The following is a 22,597-nucleotide window of genomic DNA, read 5'->3' on the forward strand; positions in this document are numbered from 1 at the left end:
AATAAATTTTCTAATAGGAATGGTAGGAATAATTAAAATCGAAATTTTCCTTACAACTTTATTAAATCACAAACTTTTCATGCGATTTTACATAGAAGACGCACAAAATGTAAATTTTCAACATTCAGTTTTGGATGATAAAAATTTAAAAAATCATAAAACGAACCAAAAATCAATTTATCTAAAAAATATAAATTCTAAATTTAAACAAAAATAATTGAAATTCACGAAATTTGTAAATTACAATAGATTTTTGGGTAGCTAAAACCGATTAAAGTATAAATGACATTGAAACGAGAAAAGAATCAAAGGGAATTAAAGAAATGGGATGATAAAATACAAATACTCAATAACAATGAAAAAAAGATTAACAAACATTGGAAAATAACCCACAAAATCGAGTACGGCTGATAAGGGGTCCTGTAGGGACGAAATAGTAGTGAATGTGGGAGTATTGGTAGATATATAGCTGGAACTATGGAAAAAAAATTAATAAAAACGTAGAGGAAGCAGAGAAAATTGATACAAATAAAAGACAAAGGATAATCAGTCAAGGTTTAAATGGAAAAGGAGCTAATAATATACAATATAAAACAGTCGAACATTTATATATATACAATTTATTTTAAATGTATACAAAAATATTAAGACACTACAAAAGGCAAAGACAGGATTTGAAAAATCGAAATTTAATTGATTGCAGTACAAATTTTGAACACACTTTGTATAGTTAGCAAATATACGCATATACAGGAGAAATCTAGAGCTAGATAGTGATAAATCAAATCGAATAAACCTGAAAATTAATATTAAACTTTTCTCTCAGCAGAAAGTTAATTAATCCTACTGTAACGTGAGTTTACAACCCTTTATCCCTTCAAGAACTCGATTAAATAACACATTACACTCTTTAGAGGACAGATGGAAGGGAAATATTGATCTAAATGGATATATTGAGATGATTTAATAAAAAATACTACCAATGGTACCACATTATCTGTTTTAGTAGTCGCAGCCTTTTGTTAGCACCATTCAGGATACATACTACTGACGAAATCAGTAACGGACATATAAAAAGGTTAAAAGTCATCCTTTCATGATTGAAGAAACGATTTAAACGAAAAAATCCAGGATCTATAAAGAAAATGATTTCTGTTGACTCCGTAATCAATTATATCCCGAAACCCTGTAACGCTAAAATCTTTTTTTTTCTTAATTATCACAGAAAATCATGTTACACAACACTAGAAGAAAAAAAAATATGTCGTTCTCTAAAATTTGGTTAGGAATAACATCGTTAATTTATTTATTCATATGATTAGAGAACAAACTGATCGCCTTTCCTTTTAATAACCTAATTATTAATTTAATCACATATGAATTGTAGCTGCCGTGTATCTGGCTTCTCCTCTTCTCCATCCCCATTGGCTGGGTCGATACTACAACAAAAAACACAGATTCACCTTCCGTCTTAAGTCAATATTCACTAATATTAATGAAACACCTTATATACTATTACAAATCTATCTATATACTATATCAAAAAAATATTTAGTGGAGACCATGGAACATAACCATAAATTTTATTTCTGGGAAAGAAGAATATTATTGCAATGAAGTTAGGTTATATGTTATTCTTCTTAGAGGTTAGGTTATAAGTTCTACGGGTTGTTATTCTTAATTTGAGGTTAGGTTATATATTCAAGAGGTTAAGTCACTCTTCTTTAGGTTAGGTATATGTTTATAAGGTTATGTTATTTTTCTTTGAGGTTAGGTTGTACATTCCAAAGGTTATGTTGTTTTTCTTTGAGGTTAGCTTATATGAAATTCTTGTTCTGTTAATAAACACAGTTCAAAAGTAGAAAATTGATGAATTTCTGAAGTTGTCGAATATTCTGGCGTGTTCTCTGAATGTTCTAGACCGTATCTGAAGAAACTAGAGAGACATTGAAGAGAAATTCGATTCAGGTAAAGAATCAGTGCACGGTATGAGAGAAAGAAGGGATTGACATATGGGAATGAAGGAAAATGTCAAAATTTCTATAAATCATTATTTTTTTAGATGTATTCCAGACTGTAAGTGGAGAATATAGAAAAAGATTCGAGAGATAATCGAATTGGATATAAATCGAAGAACGATGGGGAAAAAAGAAGAAAATGACATATAGGGATTGAGAAAAACGTCAAAATTTGTGTCCAATCCTTAGTCTCTGTTGATAAAAAAATTAAATTACAAAAAAGAAAAAAATTACATGGGATTTGTGTGTAAACGTCAAAATTTCTTTGAAATCCCTTTCTTCTGCCCATAAAAATGTTTCAAACTACAAAATTGTTCAATTTGTGAAGTTATTCTTCTGTCTCTTTTGTAATTTGGCCTTTACCTATATAATAACAAAGTTGCCGAGTATTCTGGAGGGTTCCATAAGTTTTCTAGACTATTATATAAGAATCTCGAAGAAAATTCACAAGAAAATGAGATTGGGTACAAATGCAAAGCGCAAAGGAAGATAAAGAAGTAATAAAAATGTTAAAAATTTGTCCAATTTGGTGTTTTTCTTCTGTCTCTTTTGTAATTTGACCTTTAACTATGTAATAACGAAATTATCGAATCTTCTAGAATGATCTAGAAGTTTTCCAGACTATTTTTGAGGAATCTAGAAGAAGATTCGAAAGAAAACGGGATTGGGTACAAAAGCGAACAAGAGTTAAAGAAGAAATTGACAGGTAGAAATATGGAAAAAAGTCGAAAATTTTTTAAAATCCTTTTTCTTCCCCAATAAAGATGTTAAAAACTACAAAATTGTCAAATTTTAAATGTTATTCTTCTGTCTCTTCTGTAATTTGGCCTTTACCTATATAATAACAAAGTTACCGAATATTCTAGAAGTTTTCCAGAGCATATTTGATAAATATAGTAGAAAATTCGTCAAAATTTTTTTAAAATGTACCGTTTTGTCAATAAAAAAATTCAAAACCAGCAAAATGTTAGATTATTCTGAAAATTCCCAGGAGTATTTCAAACTTTACTTGTATAATCTAGAAGAATGTCGAAAGTTAATCGAATTATATAGAAAAGAAGAATTTGATATATAGGAACTTGGAAAAACGTCAAAATTTATGTAAAATCCTCGATCTATTATCAAAATTGTTAAATTGGTTGAGATATATTCTTCTTTTTTCAATAATTTAGCATTAAACAGGTAAGGAATATTCTGAGGTTGTTCTAGAAATGTTCCAGACTCTTCTTGAATAATCTAGATGTATATTGGAAACAAGAACGATTTTTAGTATAAGAGCAACGTTTTAATGAAAAGAAAATAAAAATTAACGATAGAGATTTCAAAAATTATCAAATTTGGTTGAGTTATTCTTCTTTTTCCCTTCAAATTTGGCCTTTTCCCTAGTAAGTTATCGAATATTCCGCCGAGTTCTAGTCGTTTTTCAAAAGAGTATTAGAGATAAAATCAAATTAGGTAACCAAGACACACAAAACCGGAAAAATTGAGAATTTTTCACGAAGAAAAAACCAACTTACTCTAATTAAAATTTGTCCGCTGGTAGTATGCGGATTCCTGTAAGCGTAAAACACCCAGAAGGTCAATCCTGATACCATCCCGATCAAAAACAATATGGCCAATATACCGGACATCCCGACGTCGTTTTGCGCACCGGATCCGACGACTTTTCCCGCCAAAGCCATTTTATCCGGATCGTCTTTAACCGATTCTTGAGTATCGTGATTGAAAATATAAGAATTGTCGACGTTCGGACACAAAGAGACGCTTTTGAATGCGGTTTTATCGCACTGGTGCGACAGCCAATTCTGACGGTGCCTGTCGTAACCCTGCGAACACTTATCCAAAGCCGAACACCAGAAACACTAAAAAATAAAAAAATTAATCAATCACGTGACACTTTGAATGATGCAATGGTACCAACTTCGAAATTCAATTTCCTCGATAGACACGAATTGCAATCTTGGGCATCCAAACACGTCGGAAGTGCTTTTAACACGATCGAGGTCCAATCTTTTATGTAGGTCTTGTTGAAATTCACCCTGTCGTATTCGTATATAGTTTTTCTACGTACAACTGGAAATTAAAATGATTTTTAACAATTTTAACGACGGTGGAATTAGCAACTTACGGAATACAGTTTGGTCCATTATGTAGGCGTCGGATAAACCGACTTTGACCGGATGATGTAGCTCTTGGATTTGATCTACGAGTAGAGGTACCTTCTTGTAAACGAAGATGATATCGCCGTTATCGAATAAGGTAACTTGGAAGGTGAATTCGCCGTCTTCGGGTTTATCTTGTAGGACGACTTTTTCCCATTCGACGGTGAAGGCAGTACCGTTGTCGTGGTACTTGATGAAACTGGTGTTCGATATGCTGGTATCGAAATTGGCCATCAGCGGCGCTATGTATTGCGTCGCGGCTAACCAAGTGTGCACGTAGTCGCCGGTGTAAAGGAAACCTCCGGTGGCTATGGTCACGTTCTTTATCAAATGTCCGTAAAACGGGAAATTGAATGATAATTTCACGGTCTGGAAAAGGTGATTGGGAAATTAAAGCAAATGCCAGAATAATGGATATTGTGTAACGGTACACTTTGATCGTGTTATTGTAAACTCCATAAATGGTTAGAAATAATCAATTTGTGATGACAGAAATTAGGTAACGATGTCACTGTATCATCAATTATGTATATCAATAATTAGGGGGTTGAATGAGATTGAAGAATCGTGAATCTACTACGTAAAACTGTTACTGAGAACCCAAAATATGAAAATTTCACCAAATTATAGAGCTCTTTATCTGATAATTAGAAAACTAGAGCAAGAAATTGTTAATTCAATGATTAGAAAGATAAAAAGGAAATTGAGAGACCTTGGTTCATCTAAAATCAATGATTATAGCACACCTTGTATATTGAGAACTAGAGTTTACAAAATCATGAAATTTACAACAAATTATAGAGTTCTTCTTCTGATAATGATGGAAATAGAGCAAAAAACTTTTAATTCAAAGATTGGAGAGATAAAAGAGAAATTGAAAGACATTGGTTCATATGAAATCAATATTAATAGCACACCTTGTATATTGAGAACTAGAGACTACAAAATCATGAAATTTACAACAAATTATGGAGCTTTTCTTCTGATATTGAAGGAAATAGAGCAAAAAACTGTTAATTCAATGGTTAGAAAGATAAAAAGGAAATTGAGAAATATCGGTTCATCTAAAATCAATAATTATAGCACACCTTGTATATTGAGAACTAGAGACTACAAAATCATGAAATTTACAACAAATTATAGAGCTCTTCTTCTGATATTGATGGGAATAGAGCAAGAAATTGTTAATTCAATGATTAGAAAGATAAAAAGGAAATTGAGAAATATCGGTTCATCTAAAATCAATAATTATAGCACACCTTGTATATTGAGAACTAGAGACTACAAAATCATGAAATTTACAACAATTTATGGAGCTTTTCTTCTGATATTGAAGGAAATAGAGCAAAAAACTGTTAATTCAATGATTAGAAAGATAAAAAGAAAATTGAGATATATCGGTTCATCTAAACTCAATAATTATAGCACACCTTGTATATTGAGAACTAGAGACTACAAAATCATGAAATTTACAACAAATTATAGAGCTCTTCTTCTGATATTGAAGGAAATAGAGCAAAAAACTGTTAAATCAAAGATTAAAAAGATAAAAAGGAAATTGAGAGATATCAGTTCATCTAAAATTAATAATTATAGCACACCTTGTATATTGAGAACTAGAGACTACAAAATCATGAAATTTACAACAATTTATGGAGCTTTTCTTCTGATATTGAAGGAAATAGAGCAAAAAACTGTTAATTCAATGATTAGAAAGATAAAAAGAAAATTGAGATATATCGGTTCATCTAAACTCAATAATTATAGCACACCTTGTATATTGAGAACTAGAGACTACAAAATCATGAAATTTACAACAAATTATAGAGCTCTTCTTCTGATATTGAAGGAAATAGAGCAAAAAACTGTTAAATCAAAGATTAAAAAGATAAAAAGGAAATTGAGAGATATCAGTTCATCTAAAATTAATAATTATAGCACACCTTGTATATTGAGAACTAGAGACTACAAAATCATGAAATTTACAACAATTTATGGAGCTTTTCTTCTGATATTGAAGGAAATAGAGCAAAAAACTGTTAATTCAATGATTAGAAAGATAAAAAGAAAATTGAGATATATCGGTTCATCTAAACTCAATAATTATAGCACACCTTGTATATTGAGAACTAGAGACTACAAAATCATGAAATTTACAACAAATTATAGAGCTCTTCTTCTGATATTGAAGGAAATAGAGCAAAAAACTGTTAAATCAAAGATTAAAAAGATAAAAAGGAAATTGAGAGATATCAGTTCATCTAAAATTAATAATTATAGCACACCTTGTATATTGAGAACTAGAGACTACAAAATCATGAAATTTACAACAATTTATGGAGCTCTTCTTCTGATATTGAAGGAAATAGAGCAAAAAACTGTTAAATCAAAGATTAAAAAGATAAAAAGGAAATTGAGAGATATCAGTTCATCTAAAATTAATAATTATAGCACACCTTGTATATTGAGAACTAGAGACTACAAAATCATGAAATTTACAACAAATTATGGAGCTTTTCTTCTGATATTGAAGGAAATAGAGCAAAAAACTGTTAATTCAATGGTTAGAAAGATAAAAAGGAAATTGAGAAATATCGGTTCATCTAAAATCAATAATTATAGCACACCTTGTATATTGAGAACTAGAGACTACAAAATCATGAAATTTACAACAAATTATAGAGCTCTTCTTCTGATATTGATGGGAATAGAGCAAGAAATTGTTAATTCAATGATTAGAAAGATAAAAAGGAAATTGAGAAATATCGGTTCATCTAAAATCAATAATTATAGCACACCTTGTATATTGAGAACTAGAGACTACAAAATCATGAAATTTACAACAATTTATGGAGCTTTTCTTCTGATATTGAAGGAAATAGAGCAAAAAACTGTTAATTCAATGATTAGAAAGATAAAAAGAAAATTGAGAAATATCGGTTCATCTAAAATCAATAATTATAGCACACCTTGTATATTGAGAACTAGAGACTACAAAATCATGAAATTTACAACAATTTATGGAGCTTTTCTTCTGATATTGAAGGAAATAGAGCAAAAAACTGTTAATTCAATGATTAGAAAGATAAAAAGAAAATTGAGATATATCGGTTCATCTAAACTCAATAATTATAGCACACCTTGTATATTGAGAACTAGAGACTACAAAATCATGAAATTTACAACAAATTATAGAGCTCTTCTTCTGATATTGAAGGAAATAGAGCAAAAAACTGTTAAATCAAAGATTAAAAAGATAAAAAGGAAATTGAGAGATATCAGTTCATCTAAAATTAATAATTATAGCACACCTTGTATATTGAGAACTAGAGACTACAAAATCATGAAATTTACAACAATTTATGGAGCTTTTCTTCTGATATTGAAGGAAATAGAGCAAAAAACTGTTAATTCAATGATTAGAAAGATAAAAAGAAAATTGAGATATATCGGTTCATCTAAACTCAATAATTATAGCACACCTTGTATATTGAGAACTAGAGACTACAAAATCATGAAATTTACAACAAATTATAGAGCTCTTCTTCTGATATTGAAGGAAATAGAGCAAAAAACTGTTAAATCAAAGATTAAAAAGATAAAAAGGAAATTGAGAGATATCAGTTCATCTAAAATTAATAATTATAGCACACCTTGTATATTGAGAACTAGAGACTACAAAATCATGAAATTTACAACAATTTATGGAGCTCTTCTTCTGATATTGAAGGAAATAGAGCAAAAAACTGTTAAATCAAAGATTAAAAAGATAAAAAGGAAATCGAGAGATATCAGTTCATCTAAAATTAATAATTATAGCACACCTTGTATATTGAGAACTAGAGACTACAAAATAATGGAATTTATACCAAATTATAGAGCTCTTCTTCTAATATTGATGGAAATAGAGCAAAAAACTTTTAATTTAAAGATTAGAGAGATAGAAGAGAAATTGAAAGACCTTGGTTCATATGAAATCAATAATTATAGCACACATTGAGTATTGAGAACTAGAGACTACAAAATCATGAAATTTACAACAGACACAATAAAAATTATACCAAATTATGGAACTCTTCTTCTGATATTAATAAAACTATAACATCAAGTTGTCATTTGATGGATTGGAAAGATATAACAAAAATTAAAAGACCTAAATATGATAATAATTGCACACCTTGTATATCAAACACCTATGGCAACAAAAATACGAAAATTGCGGCAAATTATGAAACTTCTCTTCTCAAATTAATAAAAGTGGAACGAGATGCTGTCAATTCAAAAATTAGAAAAAAATAATTTAAATTGAAAGACCCCGTTTCATCTAAATTTAATAATAATTGCACACCTTGTATATTAAGAACCTACAGCAAAAAAAATTATAGAACTTGCAAAGCTATTCAAGATAAATTGATGACAAATGACAAAAAAAATATTAAAGAAATCTCACAACGTAACTTTAACGTCTTGTATTTCATAAACCATTCAAAATATAATACTAATAATAATAAATTTTAAACAAATGTAAATAACGAAAAACAAAACTTACTGCTGCTCTTCGATGAGAATTCGATAAAATATCATTGACTTTAACTTCAGGTATATCTGACATGTTCACCCAGTAAGATCGCCCAATATTGGGATCATCAAATATGGATGTATTATAAAATAAGTTTGGATCCTATAAAATCAAATTGATATCATGCTATAACCAAAACGTCGGATATAAAATAATTGGAAAAATATCTGCAGCAGTCACGCGAGCCACGAATGCCTCGCAGCCATGTTGTTTTGCATAGAACGTCGCGAAGAGCTGATCGGGGATTGAGGCGACTCTGTACTTTCATCCTCGCCTGCTCAGTGTGCGTTCGCACAACACCGAGTCCAGTTTGGTCTACAAGAACATGCTTCTGACGTAGACTTAGCTGATCCTTTTGAGGACCTTGATGTTTTTGGCGAAAATGATACCTGCCTTTAGGTTATTTGTACTTATAGAGTGGAATTTGGAACAATTCTCGTGGTAAATGTCATTGAGATTTGTTATTAATCAAACTATTTGATCTAGACATAAACAACTTCCGGAGACGTCCCTTCCAAATGTAGATACAGAGCAAATTTACCACGGCAAGCAGCCGGGGGAACCTTTCAAAGTTTCTTCATAAGATGTGACCATAGATAATTGGTTCACGTCAATTTTTCCGCGGAAAGAAATTGACATTGGTTGGAACATTTGTGGTATCATATTGTACGAAGAAAAATTTGTAATTTTGGTTAGTACCATGCATCCCGATCTGAAAATTGATCCTGATGATGGTGATTCATGTGAAACAGAGATTTTATCGTTCTAGAATAAAATTAAAGTAGGTGTGGAATCAGTGGATCAAATATGACTGTTCAAGAAACAATAAGACCTGATCTATGGTAATATTACCTTCTTTAACCGCGAATAAGGAAACTTCTGGATACACAATGTCTTCCTAATGATCTGAAAGCTAAGGCTCTTGGGTATTGAAGATCCTCTATGGTTGCAGCAAGTTCCAAGAGATAACGGGGTGGGTTGCTGCTACATGTGCGACCTAGTGCGAGATCGTTGTTCTCGGAAGTGCGGCTCGGATGTCCAGAACATTATGCCGTTGTGTGTCGTGTTTTTGTTTTATTTTAACAAAAAACTGTCGTAACAAAAAATGTAGTGTACAAAAAAATTTTCTACAAAAAAGGTCTTCGACATTTTTTCGTTGGAGCCACTATTTCTGTGTAAATCTCCCTCAAAGCCGAAAGCCGGAGAATCAGCTCGCAATTTACGATCCAGGCGCACATGGAAACTGCTCTAGCTCTTGGAAAACTATTTCGTTTTTGAAAAGTCGAAACGCATCATGGAATATTGACCACATAAGAACTCGAAGTTTCAATTCTACGTAGTTTTCGAGTTATTCGCGATTCAAAATATTTTTGAGCGTTCAAACCCATTTTATAGTGAAAATTTTGAGGTTAGGAAAAAATTGATACCTATTTTTGTACAGAATGTTGTGCTCGACATTTTTTAACTCGGCATTTTGTGTCGAAATCCTCGTAGTTTTCGAGTTATCCGCAACTCAAAATGTTTTTGAGTACATGAACCCATTTTACGGTGAACATTTTGAGGTTAGGAAAAATGCTTGAAGACCAATCTGTAGAGAATTTTATGCAGTACATTTTTTGCTGCAGTACTTTTTTTGTAAGGAATTTGAATCCGGCACTTTTTTTCAAATTTTACGTAATTTTCGAGTTAATCGTGATTCAAAATATTTTTTTGTGTATAAATCCATTTTAATGTGAAAATTTTGAGGTTAGGAACAAATAGCAAGAATACTTTTTTGTAGTTTAGGTCCCTGCACTTTTTTTCGAATTTTGCGTAGTTTTCGAGTTTTCGCGATTGAACATAGTTTTGAGCGTTTAAACCCATTTCGTAATGGAAATTTTGAGGTTAGGAAGAAATACCACAAATACTTTTTTATAGAGAATTTTGCGCTCTACAGTTTTGGTTCCGACACTTTTTTTCGAATTTTACGTAGTTTTGGAGTTATTAACGATTCAGAATATTTTTGAGTTTCAAGTTCCAAAATTTCGAAAATCCGTGCCGTTGCTAAACTAATTTAAGGTTTTAGCTCAAAATCGCGTAATTTGCAGTACTAGTAACCCGCTCGACTGCCGCAGGTTTAAATACCTAACAATCCGTGTCAGTTAAAAAATTCTAGGTTATATCAAAATAGAAAAATCAAAACAGATACAAATAAAACACTTACAGTTTTCGAAGCTGTAACATTATGTTTGGATAAAGATTCGTTGAATTTTTTACTTCCTTCTTCGGTATCCAAATCGCTCGGTATGTTGAAATCGTTGTAAATATCATCGTTGATTTCAATAACGTTTGTCTTTGTTGTACTTTTGTTAACTGTTTTGTTAACAACGTTTGTTGTATTGGTGTTATTCGTTTTTAGAAAAATTGTTACATTCGACGATGGTGTTGAAGTAACTGCTGTTATATTACGTCTGATTCCCGTACCGTTTTCCCCCAGATTCCTAGTCAGGGGATGTTCTAAGAGAGATATGTTGGTGTAGGTTTTTTCTATAGGTACAGTCACAATCTAAATATAAAGAAAATTTAATAAAATCATACAATAATTGTCGAAATAAAAAAAAATATTCGTTTAAAAAAATTTTTTAGGTTTATTGGAGCTGGTCCTGATATAGGAACTGCTCCTCTGCAAGGCTGGGATTGTGGTGGTTGCGTGGGGTTGTGCTGTCCTAGCTGAAAGAAGTAAAGTTACGACCATTGGCCAAAAGAGGACGAAAAAAGAACTCTAGCAAGTGAAAAAGGATTTTTCCTTAACGTCGGTTATTTGGCTGGTAAACCGCTTCACCAGGTTACAGAAAATTTGCAACGTCGACGATGTTGTCGAAATAATCCCAAAATATTGTGAAACAAGATAAATTATAGGCCTATTTATATAGCTGCCAGAGTTATCAAAAAAGCTCTTTGTATTTAAGAACCAGATGCGATTGAAGGTAATCAAAGTTTGAACATTCAAACAATTCTGCAAATTTCGAAATCAATGGCAATCAAATAGTGCCAGATCAGGGCTGTATGGTGGATGTGGCATCACTTCCCAGTCAAGCTCCAACAGTTTCCCACGAGTTGTGTCAGACATGTGTGAGGTCTTGCATCATCATGGTGATAATTCTGGCCGTTTTTCTTCGGTTGCTTCATCCAGTTTCATTAATTGTTGACAGTAAACATCAGAATTGATCGTTTGGTTCCTTGGAAGCAGCTCAAAAAACACACCAAACTGACAGTATGAGCTATTAAAGGTGTGCCATTTTAAAAAATGAGAGTTTGTTATTTACAAAATTCGAAACTCACACCGTAAGAAAAAGACATCAAATATTTCCTAAATCGTGCGGAAATCAAATAGGTCGATATCGTGAAAGTTGCCACTAAATCAAAAAACGCAATAAAATATAGAGTGTTTCATTTGAAATTTCAAAGTTAATGTCGATACTAGAGAATTGGGACACCCTGTATAATCCAAAGGTCAACAATCTAAAAACTCCTTAAATACAAAGAGCTCTTTTGATAACTCTTACAGGTTTTGAGAGGTCACCTCATGTTTGAGGCCCTGTTATTTAGACGAAGCCATTCATTCACGAATTTTTCGGGTGTGCACAAGTTTGTGTGCACACAAGTCGAAAAAAATGAATTCGCCGCAAAGTCTGTCGAAAAAAAAAATGTTTAGAGAACATCTCTGCATTATTAAGAGAAGACGGGATTGCTCTCTATAAAGTTGTATGGATTTTCTCCCAATAGAAGGAAAAAAAAAAATTTTGAGTTTCAAATCAGTGTACAATTCGAGGATTTCGAGAAGTAGGAATTCTGAGCAGAAAATTAAATTAATTACTGCAAGAGGGCTAATTTAAGACCTAAAAAATTGTGGAAGATGAATTTAGAGGGGATATTGCACAAGATGGCGGTCCTCTAAGGTATGTAGGTCATAAGGGCTATAAAGACCATTTAACAAAAGGCAAAAGTGCATTCGAAAATACTGTTTTCTTTTACCTTTTTTGTATTTGTTTCGTTTGTTTCGTTGTCCGGAACATTTGATGTTGTAGTGGAGTTGGATTCGTATTTAGTAGAATTGGAAACGTCCCTTTTAAAAAGGTTGTGGGGCTTATTTTCTTCCAGTAAGTTAAAAGCGAGTTGATACGAATTGTCGTACGTGTCTTCCAAATCGTACCGATCCAATACTGTAATAACAAATTTTATACCGGTCAAAAACTTAAAAAAAAAATAAATTGAAAATCTATTTTTATGAAAAAGATGAATTAGAGGTACGTGCCGACTGTCAACACGTGTCTATTATCTGATAAATACATCGGGTCGTTAAAAATAATCCACAACACGTGTATATTATCCGGAAATTGTCGCTTCGGAATTAAATATGAATACATTTCCGTCTTAACTACATGAAGAATAGAATCAAATTTTTATAGGTTATAAAGTAGGATTAACGATTATAAATTCAATTTATTCGAAAAGAAAACAGTCTTTTACTAAACTGGAGTTGAATCTCACAATTATTGTATAGTGACTCATATTGTGAAGCGATTCGATACGCCAATCAAATTAGACGTTCACCCTGTATTAAAAAATTGTTTTTAATACTTAGATCGAACTCATGGCTATTAAAAAGAAGACTTTTAGGTCATGAGTCAATTAAAATCAGGAAGAATTCTATGGAAATGATTTTACGTAGTGTTTCACAAATTTTACAAACTCAAGGCTCCATTTAGGTTTGTTCAAATTTCCGCGTGGCGTGAGGAATTTTCTGTCGTTGAAAGTAATGAAAATGAAAAATTTCACTTTACTATGAACCAAAACAAATTTTAATGTCTTTAATAGTGACTTATTCCCTCATCTGACATTGATAACAGCTTGAAAACTACGAGGCATGCTTTGGATCAGATTTTGGATCAGGTTCTGAGGAAAGATGTCCCATTCCTACACAAGTATGTAGCGAATTTCTCTTGAATTTCTAGGAGCAGGCACGTGTCATTCCAATTGTATCTGGACTGTCGGCAGGTCAAACAAACTGCGTCATTTGAGCTTCGTCAGGACACTCGGTAACTCCGAGCAGTGTGGGGTCGTGCATAAAGGTTGCGTGTCGTCTCCAGGAATAATCCTAGCTCCGTCTGAGCGTCCCCATACCATAACCAGAGTGTCCCGTCTTTGTTCTGCGCCATAACTTGAGTAGTCATAGATTTTGAAACATCTACATATTTTGATCCAACCAAAATCTACTCTTTGGAATCTGGAATAGTCTGGAATAGTCTTTTATCTTATTGCATCTGTTTGCAGTCAACAAAATGTCAAATGCTTCAGATATCAGTTGCACTGATTATTCTGGATCGTTGGAAATCTCATTGGGATGAAGGAAACTCATTGTTTCAGTTAATCGGAACGCCAAGGGGCGTTTTGACAAAAATTTGGAAACCGTTTACTCCAACAGTTTCTACAATCATTGCGAAAGATCAACATGTTCTTATTCAGAATTGAAATCAGGTCTTCAGAAAGAAACAGAGTTAAGGCCAATCACATCGAAATTTTTTAACGAATGGCTCTAGTTCTTCGGATAAGGACTGAAACAAGCCTTTGAACAAATTGTAACATGCTTTCAAGTTAGGCAACCATAGATACGTGAGCCTTAAGAGTGCAGGTTCAACATGTTGTACGATGCGATTTTCGAGATCTGTGGAAGGTTTTTGATCTATACAAATACCAATTTGCTGGGCCTTATGACAGAATACGCCATTCCAATGTTGTCCAAGCGAGCTCGTACAAAATTCAATTCGTTGTTCATGGAAAAGCGACGATCCAGTAGCTCTAGTTCGAAAAGATGATCCAGCAGCAAAGGAAAACTGCAGTGACCGTTCGGTTTCTTTGGAAACGAGAAAGCGGGCATCTCTAGCCGCTGTAGTATGAATGAAACTAGGTACTACACATCATAACATATCTGAAGTAGTAACAAAGAAAGTAAATAAAGTAGGTAGTGGCAATTATTTTTAGACGTTACACCAAAACTCTTCAAAGGAGTTCGATTTGAATTCAATCTTTAAAGAAATATCCTTGTAAATTGATCCAATACCCACATTCCATTTTTGATATTATGGATAGGAATATATTCATCAGAATCGTCATTATTAGTTTTGAAAGATACTACAAAAACTCGTCTTTTAAAGATAATTCATTTTCTTCATTAAACTGTTTCAATGAAAACTTTGGATCTGGAAATTATGTATGTGTATTGGTAGCTGATTCCACAGGCTTGCACTGCTTCAAAGAAATGGTAAAACCTAAGCTATCAAAGTTTTTAATCAACCCTGGATCGCCTATCACCGATCTGTTACTGTCTACGGACCTTAGTTAGCCAGGACGACTAATTTGATCGGTTTTGCACCAGCGTTGACCTCAAACCTTTCCGAGATGTTTCCATCGATAGCGACCTGGATGGTTCCGTCTTTGAGCAAGCTACTGAGCCAATATATAAGTGACGTAAGCACATATATCGTGTCCGTAGCTCAAGCACTCCAGAAGAAGAGTTTTCAAGTGACAACCATCGATAACTGCTGTAGAATGAAACAAGTGAATGGTCGGATCCCCTGTCCAGGTTATTAAGAAATTTGATCACATCGATCACAATCTTAAATCATGAATTTCCTTACTGAGATGTTAAGTTTTTTGCCCTAATGTGAACTTGAAGTCTGTCTGCCATCAGTACATGTTATTTTTGCCAGTCAGTATCTCCCCTTTACGTATTCCTTGTCCATAAGTTAGATTAAGCAGTAATTTTAAAGTCCTGTTAACAAAATTATGGTGATGATTCACCCCCAACGATTAAAATTCTTGTTATAATCATAGATAAAATATTTGCAAACTTCGTCTACGAAATATTTATATATAGATGATTTCGTAGTGGGTTTGTGGCAAAACAAATTAAATACCAAAGTGTACTAATTATAATATATTTCCGAGGTTTCTAATACCTACGTATACATCGTCTGGGATTGAAATTATGGTAAAGTACAATATAAAAATGATAAAAATTACGAAAACGCTTATAATCTAGCAGGCGTTCTAATTCATATACATAAATTATCAAAGTATATTTGCACCGATTATCGGCTTAGGTAAAAGCATGAAATACCTACATAAACACGTACAATTACGTCTATGACCTTGTAAATACAATTAATAAATAAAGATGACATTAAATTGATCTCAACAAACTTTTTTATTTGCCTTATTCTGGCTTTGACCTTTTCCCTTGATTCTCAATAGAAAATAACAATTTTAAATTATAGATTAACCCACTAGAACCGATTGTAAATAAAAAAAGAAGATACTCCGTCTGGCCTAGTTTGAGACCCACGGTTTTAAATATAAATCGGGTCATGTGCGAATCCTTAATGAAAATTAAAACTTGTTTTTTTTTGCGATGAATGACGCTACGTATTTAATTCAATATATTAAACAAATTTGATGTGTGAAAAATTTATTGCTACTAGTACATATCAAGGTTATCGATAAACGATGGTCATAAAAGTATACGAGGTGGCTCGAATAAATTAAATTTCAAAATAATACAAAAATTTCTCTTTCATATTATCAAGCGAAGGTTTCTTACAAACCGAAAATAACAAATGTACGTTATCTTATAACAGTAATTCCCAAAGTGAGCGCTGCAGGCCTAAAGTAAGAGACCCAGGATAAAATGGAGGCGTTGTACGAGGATGGTTCCAAAAGAACCTGGCTTAACCTAGAGATGACGGTAGTTGCTTGAAAATTACCACTAGAAAGTATAAAATCTATACAGCATATGTTTCGAGGCGAGTATTCGTTTAGCAGTCATTAATTGTGAGCCTTTGCAGAGAATTTGTAAGCATTGAAACTCTAGGAGAGACTGTTCTTTCAGTATCAACAGTGAAATATTGGGTAGCAGCGTTTAGACGAGACCGTTCGACCTACGAAGACCAACAGAGCAATGGTCGATCAAATGACGACTCCAGAAATGTTGAAGAAAATCAACAAAACGGTTCTGGATGATTGTCATCGTATATTAACTGAAACTTTGGGCATGCGAAAACTGTGCGCAAGATGGGTGCCGCGTTTGCCCACAATGGAACAAAAACAACGTCGTTAAGATGTTATTATCAAGTTTTTGGCAATGTTCCACAGACATAAAGCCGTTTCATAACCATGGATGAAACGTAGAACCATCACTTCACACCCGAAACAAAAGAACAATCAAAACAATGGATTGAATAGGGAGAACCGGCTCCAAAGAAGACAAAAGCCGTTCAATCTGCAGGTAAGGTCTTGGCGTCGGGTTTTAGGTATGCGCGTGGGTTAATTTTCATTGCATATCTTGAAAAAGGAAAAACTATCAACGTCGACTATTATGCGAATTTATTGCAACGTTTTAACGAAGAAATTAAGCAAAAACGGCCGCATTTGTCCAAGAAGAAAGTGTTATTGTATTAAAACAATGCACCAGCTCAAACATCCGTTATTGCAATGGCCAAAATTGATTAATTAAAGTTTGAATTGCTACCTCATGCACCCTATAAGCCAGATTCAGCCCCCTCGGATTATTTTCTGTTCCCAGACTTGAAAAAATGGTTGAGTGGTCAAAGAAGAAGCATGTATAAAGTTAAAAGGAAATTACGTTAAAAAATATATTTTTTTTCCAAAATTTCCGTGTTTTCTTTGTTGGGCCGGGTACTTTTGGGATCATCCTCGTAGACCATTAGTTTTTGTCGAAGCGTCCAATAACAAATTATAATATTAGTACCAACAGTATGATTCACTCATACAAAAGGACAATGAACTTTAAATACCGGATATTATATTCCGTCAACGTTGTTGGTGGTTTTATCGATTTTTATATTTACACGGATATGTGAGCTTGATGAAATAACACTTTCTTCTTAACCAAATGCGGCCGTTTTGCTTGATTTCTTCGCTCAAACGTTGAAATAAATTAGCATAATAGTCGACGTTGATAGTTTTTCCTTTTTTAATATAATCAACGAAAATTAACCCAAGCGCATCCCTAAAACCCGACGCCAAGACCTTACCTGCAGATTGAACGATCTTTGTCTTCTTTGGAGCCGGTTCTCCCTATTCAATCCATTGTTTTGATTGTTTTTTTGTTTCGTGTGTGAATTGATTGACTCAAGTTTCATCCATGGTTATGAAACGACGCTGTTTTGTCAATTTTGAATGGTGCACCAGCTAGTGTTCGAAAAAAATCGTTTTTGTACAGTCAAATCATTGAATTGATGGGTGACCGTTCGTTAGGCTTGCTAAAACTCGAAAACGGCTGGACCGATTTGGTTAATTTTGGTCTTGAATTATTTGTGGAAGCCCAGAGAAGGTTTAAAAGGTGGAAAAATATGAGAAAAATCGTTTATCGTTGATGTTTTGTCACAAATTGAATTTCTGAACGCAACCACAATATTTGACATTTGACAACCAATTAATATGTCAATCCATCCTCTATGTCGATCGATACTTCAGACAAAAAGTGCATCCTTCTAACTTTGTAAGTGACGATTACGGCTACGTGCGCAAGAACTTTCTTTAATTCGGTGACATTTCAAGTTATGTGCTCTGTTTTTGTTGATATTTTGTAACAGCTATGCTGCTAAGCGCGCGAAAACTTTTTTCACTTTGATTAATTAAAATTTACGATGCCGAGAAGAAGACATGACCTAAGTCGTGGCAGTCAATCAAATGTGCGAAGAGCTACTTCACGTGCTAACAGAATTGATTACCAATGGGATACAGATCAAGAAAATAGTTCTATTGTTATGTCAGAATTGCGAACAATCATAAAGGAAAAATACAAAGGAGAAGATGTCTTCATACTGCGTATTTCAACGAATTTAGTATTCGATTTTAAACGTTTACATTTTCCGATATGTCTGGTCATTGCGATAACCGTAAATAAACCGCAAGGCTAGTCGTTGGAAGTTCTCAATATCAACTGGGAGTTTCCCTGATTCGCCCGTCGGAAAACAAAATATAATTTATCAGAAAGCTTTAAATTGGTTAACAGACTGTATCATAACTATACGTGTCTGTTAATATCAAATTGAAACCTCATAACTATCGAGTATTTCAGAAAAATTCTATTTTGTAAATAAACAACATCACGTGTAATTAATAGAAAATAATAATTAAACTTTTCCTTTTGTTTGAGACAGTTCGAAATCTGTCGGTCCAATTATGAATATTTGTTTTTATTTCTAGATATCTGAAAATTTAAGTAGCTGCCCTCGTATGACTAATACACGATAACGGTTCTAATAATTCTTATCTAAAAATTCATAATACGAAGACAAAAGAAATTAAGATAATTTTTTTGTAAACATTGTATTCAATTAATAATAAAATCGAGTATATAAAAAAGAATAAGTTGCATTGTGTACTAATCATTATATTGACCTCATCGATTAAAAATTATAACATAAATGTGAGGTCAAACACTTGATATCTGTACTTTATAAATTTGAACGATTCAAGGTTTTACTATCAGCCAACAAAAATTAATTTTATCAATTTAACATTGACCGCTAAACTAATTATAATCCTCTCAAATAATAAATCCGTTCGTAGACGCAAAATTTCAAGGTTAACTTTCCCAGTAAATAGTGATGAGGCCAAAAGATAAAGTTATAGTTCTTCCAATATCAATTGGAAAAGACAGTTATGCCAGAAACAATCAATAAAAATAATAGTTACTCCCCGTATAAAATTCGGTAAACATCTAACAAACCGTCAGTCCACGTATATTCATCATCTCCACTGTTTACCAATGAAAACATCGAATCGGAAACAGAAATGCATTTCCATTGGCCGAAGCTGTCGGAAGGCGTATGTACACAATTTCTTCGAAGTATTCCTGCCAGACAGTCTGCGATAAGCAGTGGCGTGTACCAGCACTACAGTTTAATTGTATTAGATAACGCCTCGTATCATTTTATTCTTCCAAATGAGCTTCCACTTGAATAGGACTCATATTTCGAAGAGTTTTATACGAAAAAGTAACTCATAGAGGTTTTAGAAACAAAAATAATTGTCAAAGAATATATTGTAGACGAAAAGGTAAAAACAAATGGTCACACAGTTTCATGTTTTAAATCTAATCGAATTTATATGGTTCCAACTGAAAAGACAGACAAGAACTAATAACGATTGACCCAAAAATTTTTCCTTCGTTGTGATAATGGAAGAAAGTTCAAACATTAGAACCGAAAATTGGATAAATTCCATAAATCACGTAAAAAGAGTTAAAAACTAATATGTAACAGTTTTAAATAGACTTGAAATTGAACACAAGATAAAACAAACAACTTTTTCTGCCAATAATTTAATCAAAAAATGCTATGTAACTTTTACTCTAATTTTTAAGGTACAAATTAAACTTTCAAACAACAAATTCATTTTTGTATTTAATTTTACTAACATTATCTTCGCTTGTTATACAAAGGTTTTCATTTGTCTATCTCAAAACTTGAGTTGCAAAAATCGCATGCTTAAAGTTTGTTGTAATAAAAACTATTTAATCCATTGTTAACCTGGTAAATTTCTCCACCAAAACCTAAAATTTTATTCAAACTTCTCCAATTATCAATTAACACTGGTATTGCTTTCTTCTATTGTTTCTTGTCCTTATGCTTCACTGCCTACTTCATCATGACGTTTATACCGTCACATAGATTAACTTAATTCCATATTTGATTTTGATCGAATCCACTATTTATACAACTTCTTTGTTGTATAAAAAGATGGATCTTGAAGGATATGTCCTTTCCTGTCATTCGATTAATCTCAAACTTGTAGTAGCATCCTTAGATAGGCTAACAACACCATCAATCCTTCTAACTCTTCCGAACATTTCCATAGTAACATTGTGGGCAGTCAAGGGGCACATAGGCTTTAAACGGGCCCATCGTACATGAAAAAATAAACTTAACAAAGAAAACTTATACTAAAGCCGTTTTCCGACCTTCTGTGTACCTATTTTTATTACTGTTGCAGTGAAAAATAATTTTGTTTTATTAAAAATTAAAAGACACGAAAATAAGTTTTTTAATAACGAAAATCAGAGAATATTACCAGGTATAATAGTAAATTTAACAAAAAATAATAGTTTTATCCAAACAAAATGTAATTTCATATCCAAAATTATGAGGTTTTTGAAATAATTTTAAAAATTTCAATTTCGTAACAAACATCGTTATCTATCCAAATATAATATTGACATAAAGCCAACAATACAAAAATCTTTCAACTATATTTCGATCAATAAAAAATAATTCAACATGCTGACATATTTAGAAGCACTTTTATTTGCCTTCTTAGTAGTTTAAACAAACATATAAAATGATATAACCACAATTAAACATCACGCGTTCACATTGATGTATCCAATTTTATTAATCATTGGTATTTTAATTTAAGTACACATACACAGATGGATATCTAAATGACTTTTAAATTATATCTGTATTAAACAAAATCTTCCAAATAATAATTTAATGTATAAATCTAAACACTTAGCTAATTGCAACTTGATGTTAAAAGAAATAATTTGTAAGATTAACAAAGTATCAACTACTTCTTCTTTTTCTTCTACTACTACAATTTCATTACAGTTATATTTCGACACCCACGTTATCTCAAAAATACATAGACTGGTCGATCTTTCGCGAAAAGTTTTTAAATCCAAAATAAATAAAGCAACAGGTATTCACAAATGTGGAATTTGCACAACACAATTACTCGTAACATAATTATTATAATATAAATAATGAAAAAACTTCAAAAATATATGATAAAATACGTACCACTTTGTCCTAGGATCGTTGGTATTCCGATATAAAGAAATAAACACACAATTAAAGTTTGGCACCTATACCACTTCGCCATATTTAATGTTTAACACAATTTTAATTATTTCGAATAACTCGCAATAACACAATACGAAATTTAAAAATAACAATGAAGTGAAAATTTTTAAAATGTTTTGTCACTTTGCTGGTAACTTAAATAATTGAACAAACTTACTAACTACAGTTTATGGTACCCATACAAAACAGGAAGACGACTGCGTCAAATATCAACTACGCTTGTAAAAAATGGCAAGGCTACGAGGCATGTCAAGCTTAGTCAAGGGTGGGGAGAAAAAAATATTATTATGACTTTAGCAACTAGAGCAGAAATCATTCTAAGCGTCATTACCGAAAATAATTTCACGCGTTTGACATTAGAATGGTTTCTCAATTAGTTAAATCAGTTTTATTTCTTGGTTTTGTTAAGTACATCCACTTAAGTAAGAACGGTTACGTGTTGTTTGACTCGTTGGTCTAAGCTGTACAACCATGTAAGAAAATCAACTATTATTCTATAAAGGATTAACCAATATTTAAAAATTATATTACTTATAATATTTCAATACGAACACAAATTAATTATCTTTATTCTCATAGAGTTAATATTGAAGATAGAGAGAGTATGGATATTTATTCAGAGATCTCAGAGATTCAGATCTCTATCTCTTTCTATTCGATTCTGATTGGATTACCATAATGTTCGTTTTCTCTGTAACAGTACAACTAAATGTTCGGAGCTAACCCGCATCACGTTCATTCTTGTTCGGAAACTGATCGAGTAAATGTATTCATATGTTATGATCTTTTCTACTATGGTAGAACGGTGACTAAATGCGATCAGAGGAAGGGTTGTTTCATTTGTCTATGGTTTTTGTACTTTGAAGGTTATTCATCTCCATTAAATGGCTGTATACTATTAATTAT

General features: G+C 32.3%; 1 protein-coding gene across 1 annotated transcript; it reads right to left on the reverse strand.

The window, feature by feature from the left end:
- Positions 1-36: 36 nt before the first annotated feature.
- LOC130449229 (plexin domain-containing protein 2) lies at positions 37-22,266 on the reverse strand. The gene is made up of 8 exons (XM_056786913.1): positions 21,629-22,266; positions 12,774-12,961; positions 10,963-11,304; positions 8,730-8,861; positions 4,147-4,549; positions 3,940-4,091; positions 3,536-3,880; positions 37-1,439 (listed from the first exon to the last, which is right to left on the reverse strand). Exons 1-8 carry the CDS (start codon positions 21,708-21,710, stop codon positions 1,371-1,373), a joined length of 1,713 nt encoding a protein of 570 aa, XP_056642891.1. The 5' UTR covers positions 21,711-22,266; the 3' UTR covers positions 37-1,370.
- Between the last annotated feature and the right edge of the window lie 331 nt (positions 22,267-22,597).

This window comes from Diorhabda sublineata, chromosome 10 (assembly GCF_026230105.1).
Source record: "Diorhabda sublineata isolate icDioSubl1.1 chromosome 10, icDioSubl1.1, whole genome shotgun sequence".
NCBI lineage: Eukaryota > Metazoa > Arthropoda > Insecta > Coleoptera > Chrysomelidae > Diorhabda > Diorhabda sublineata.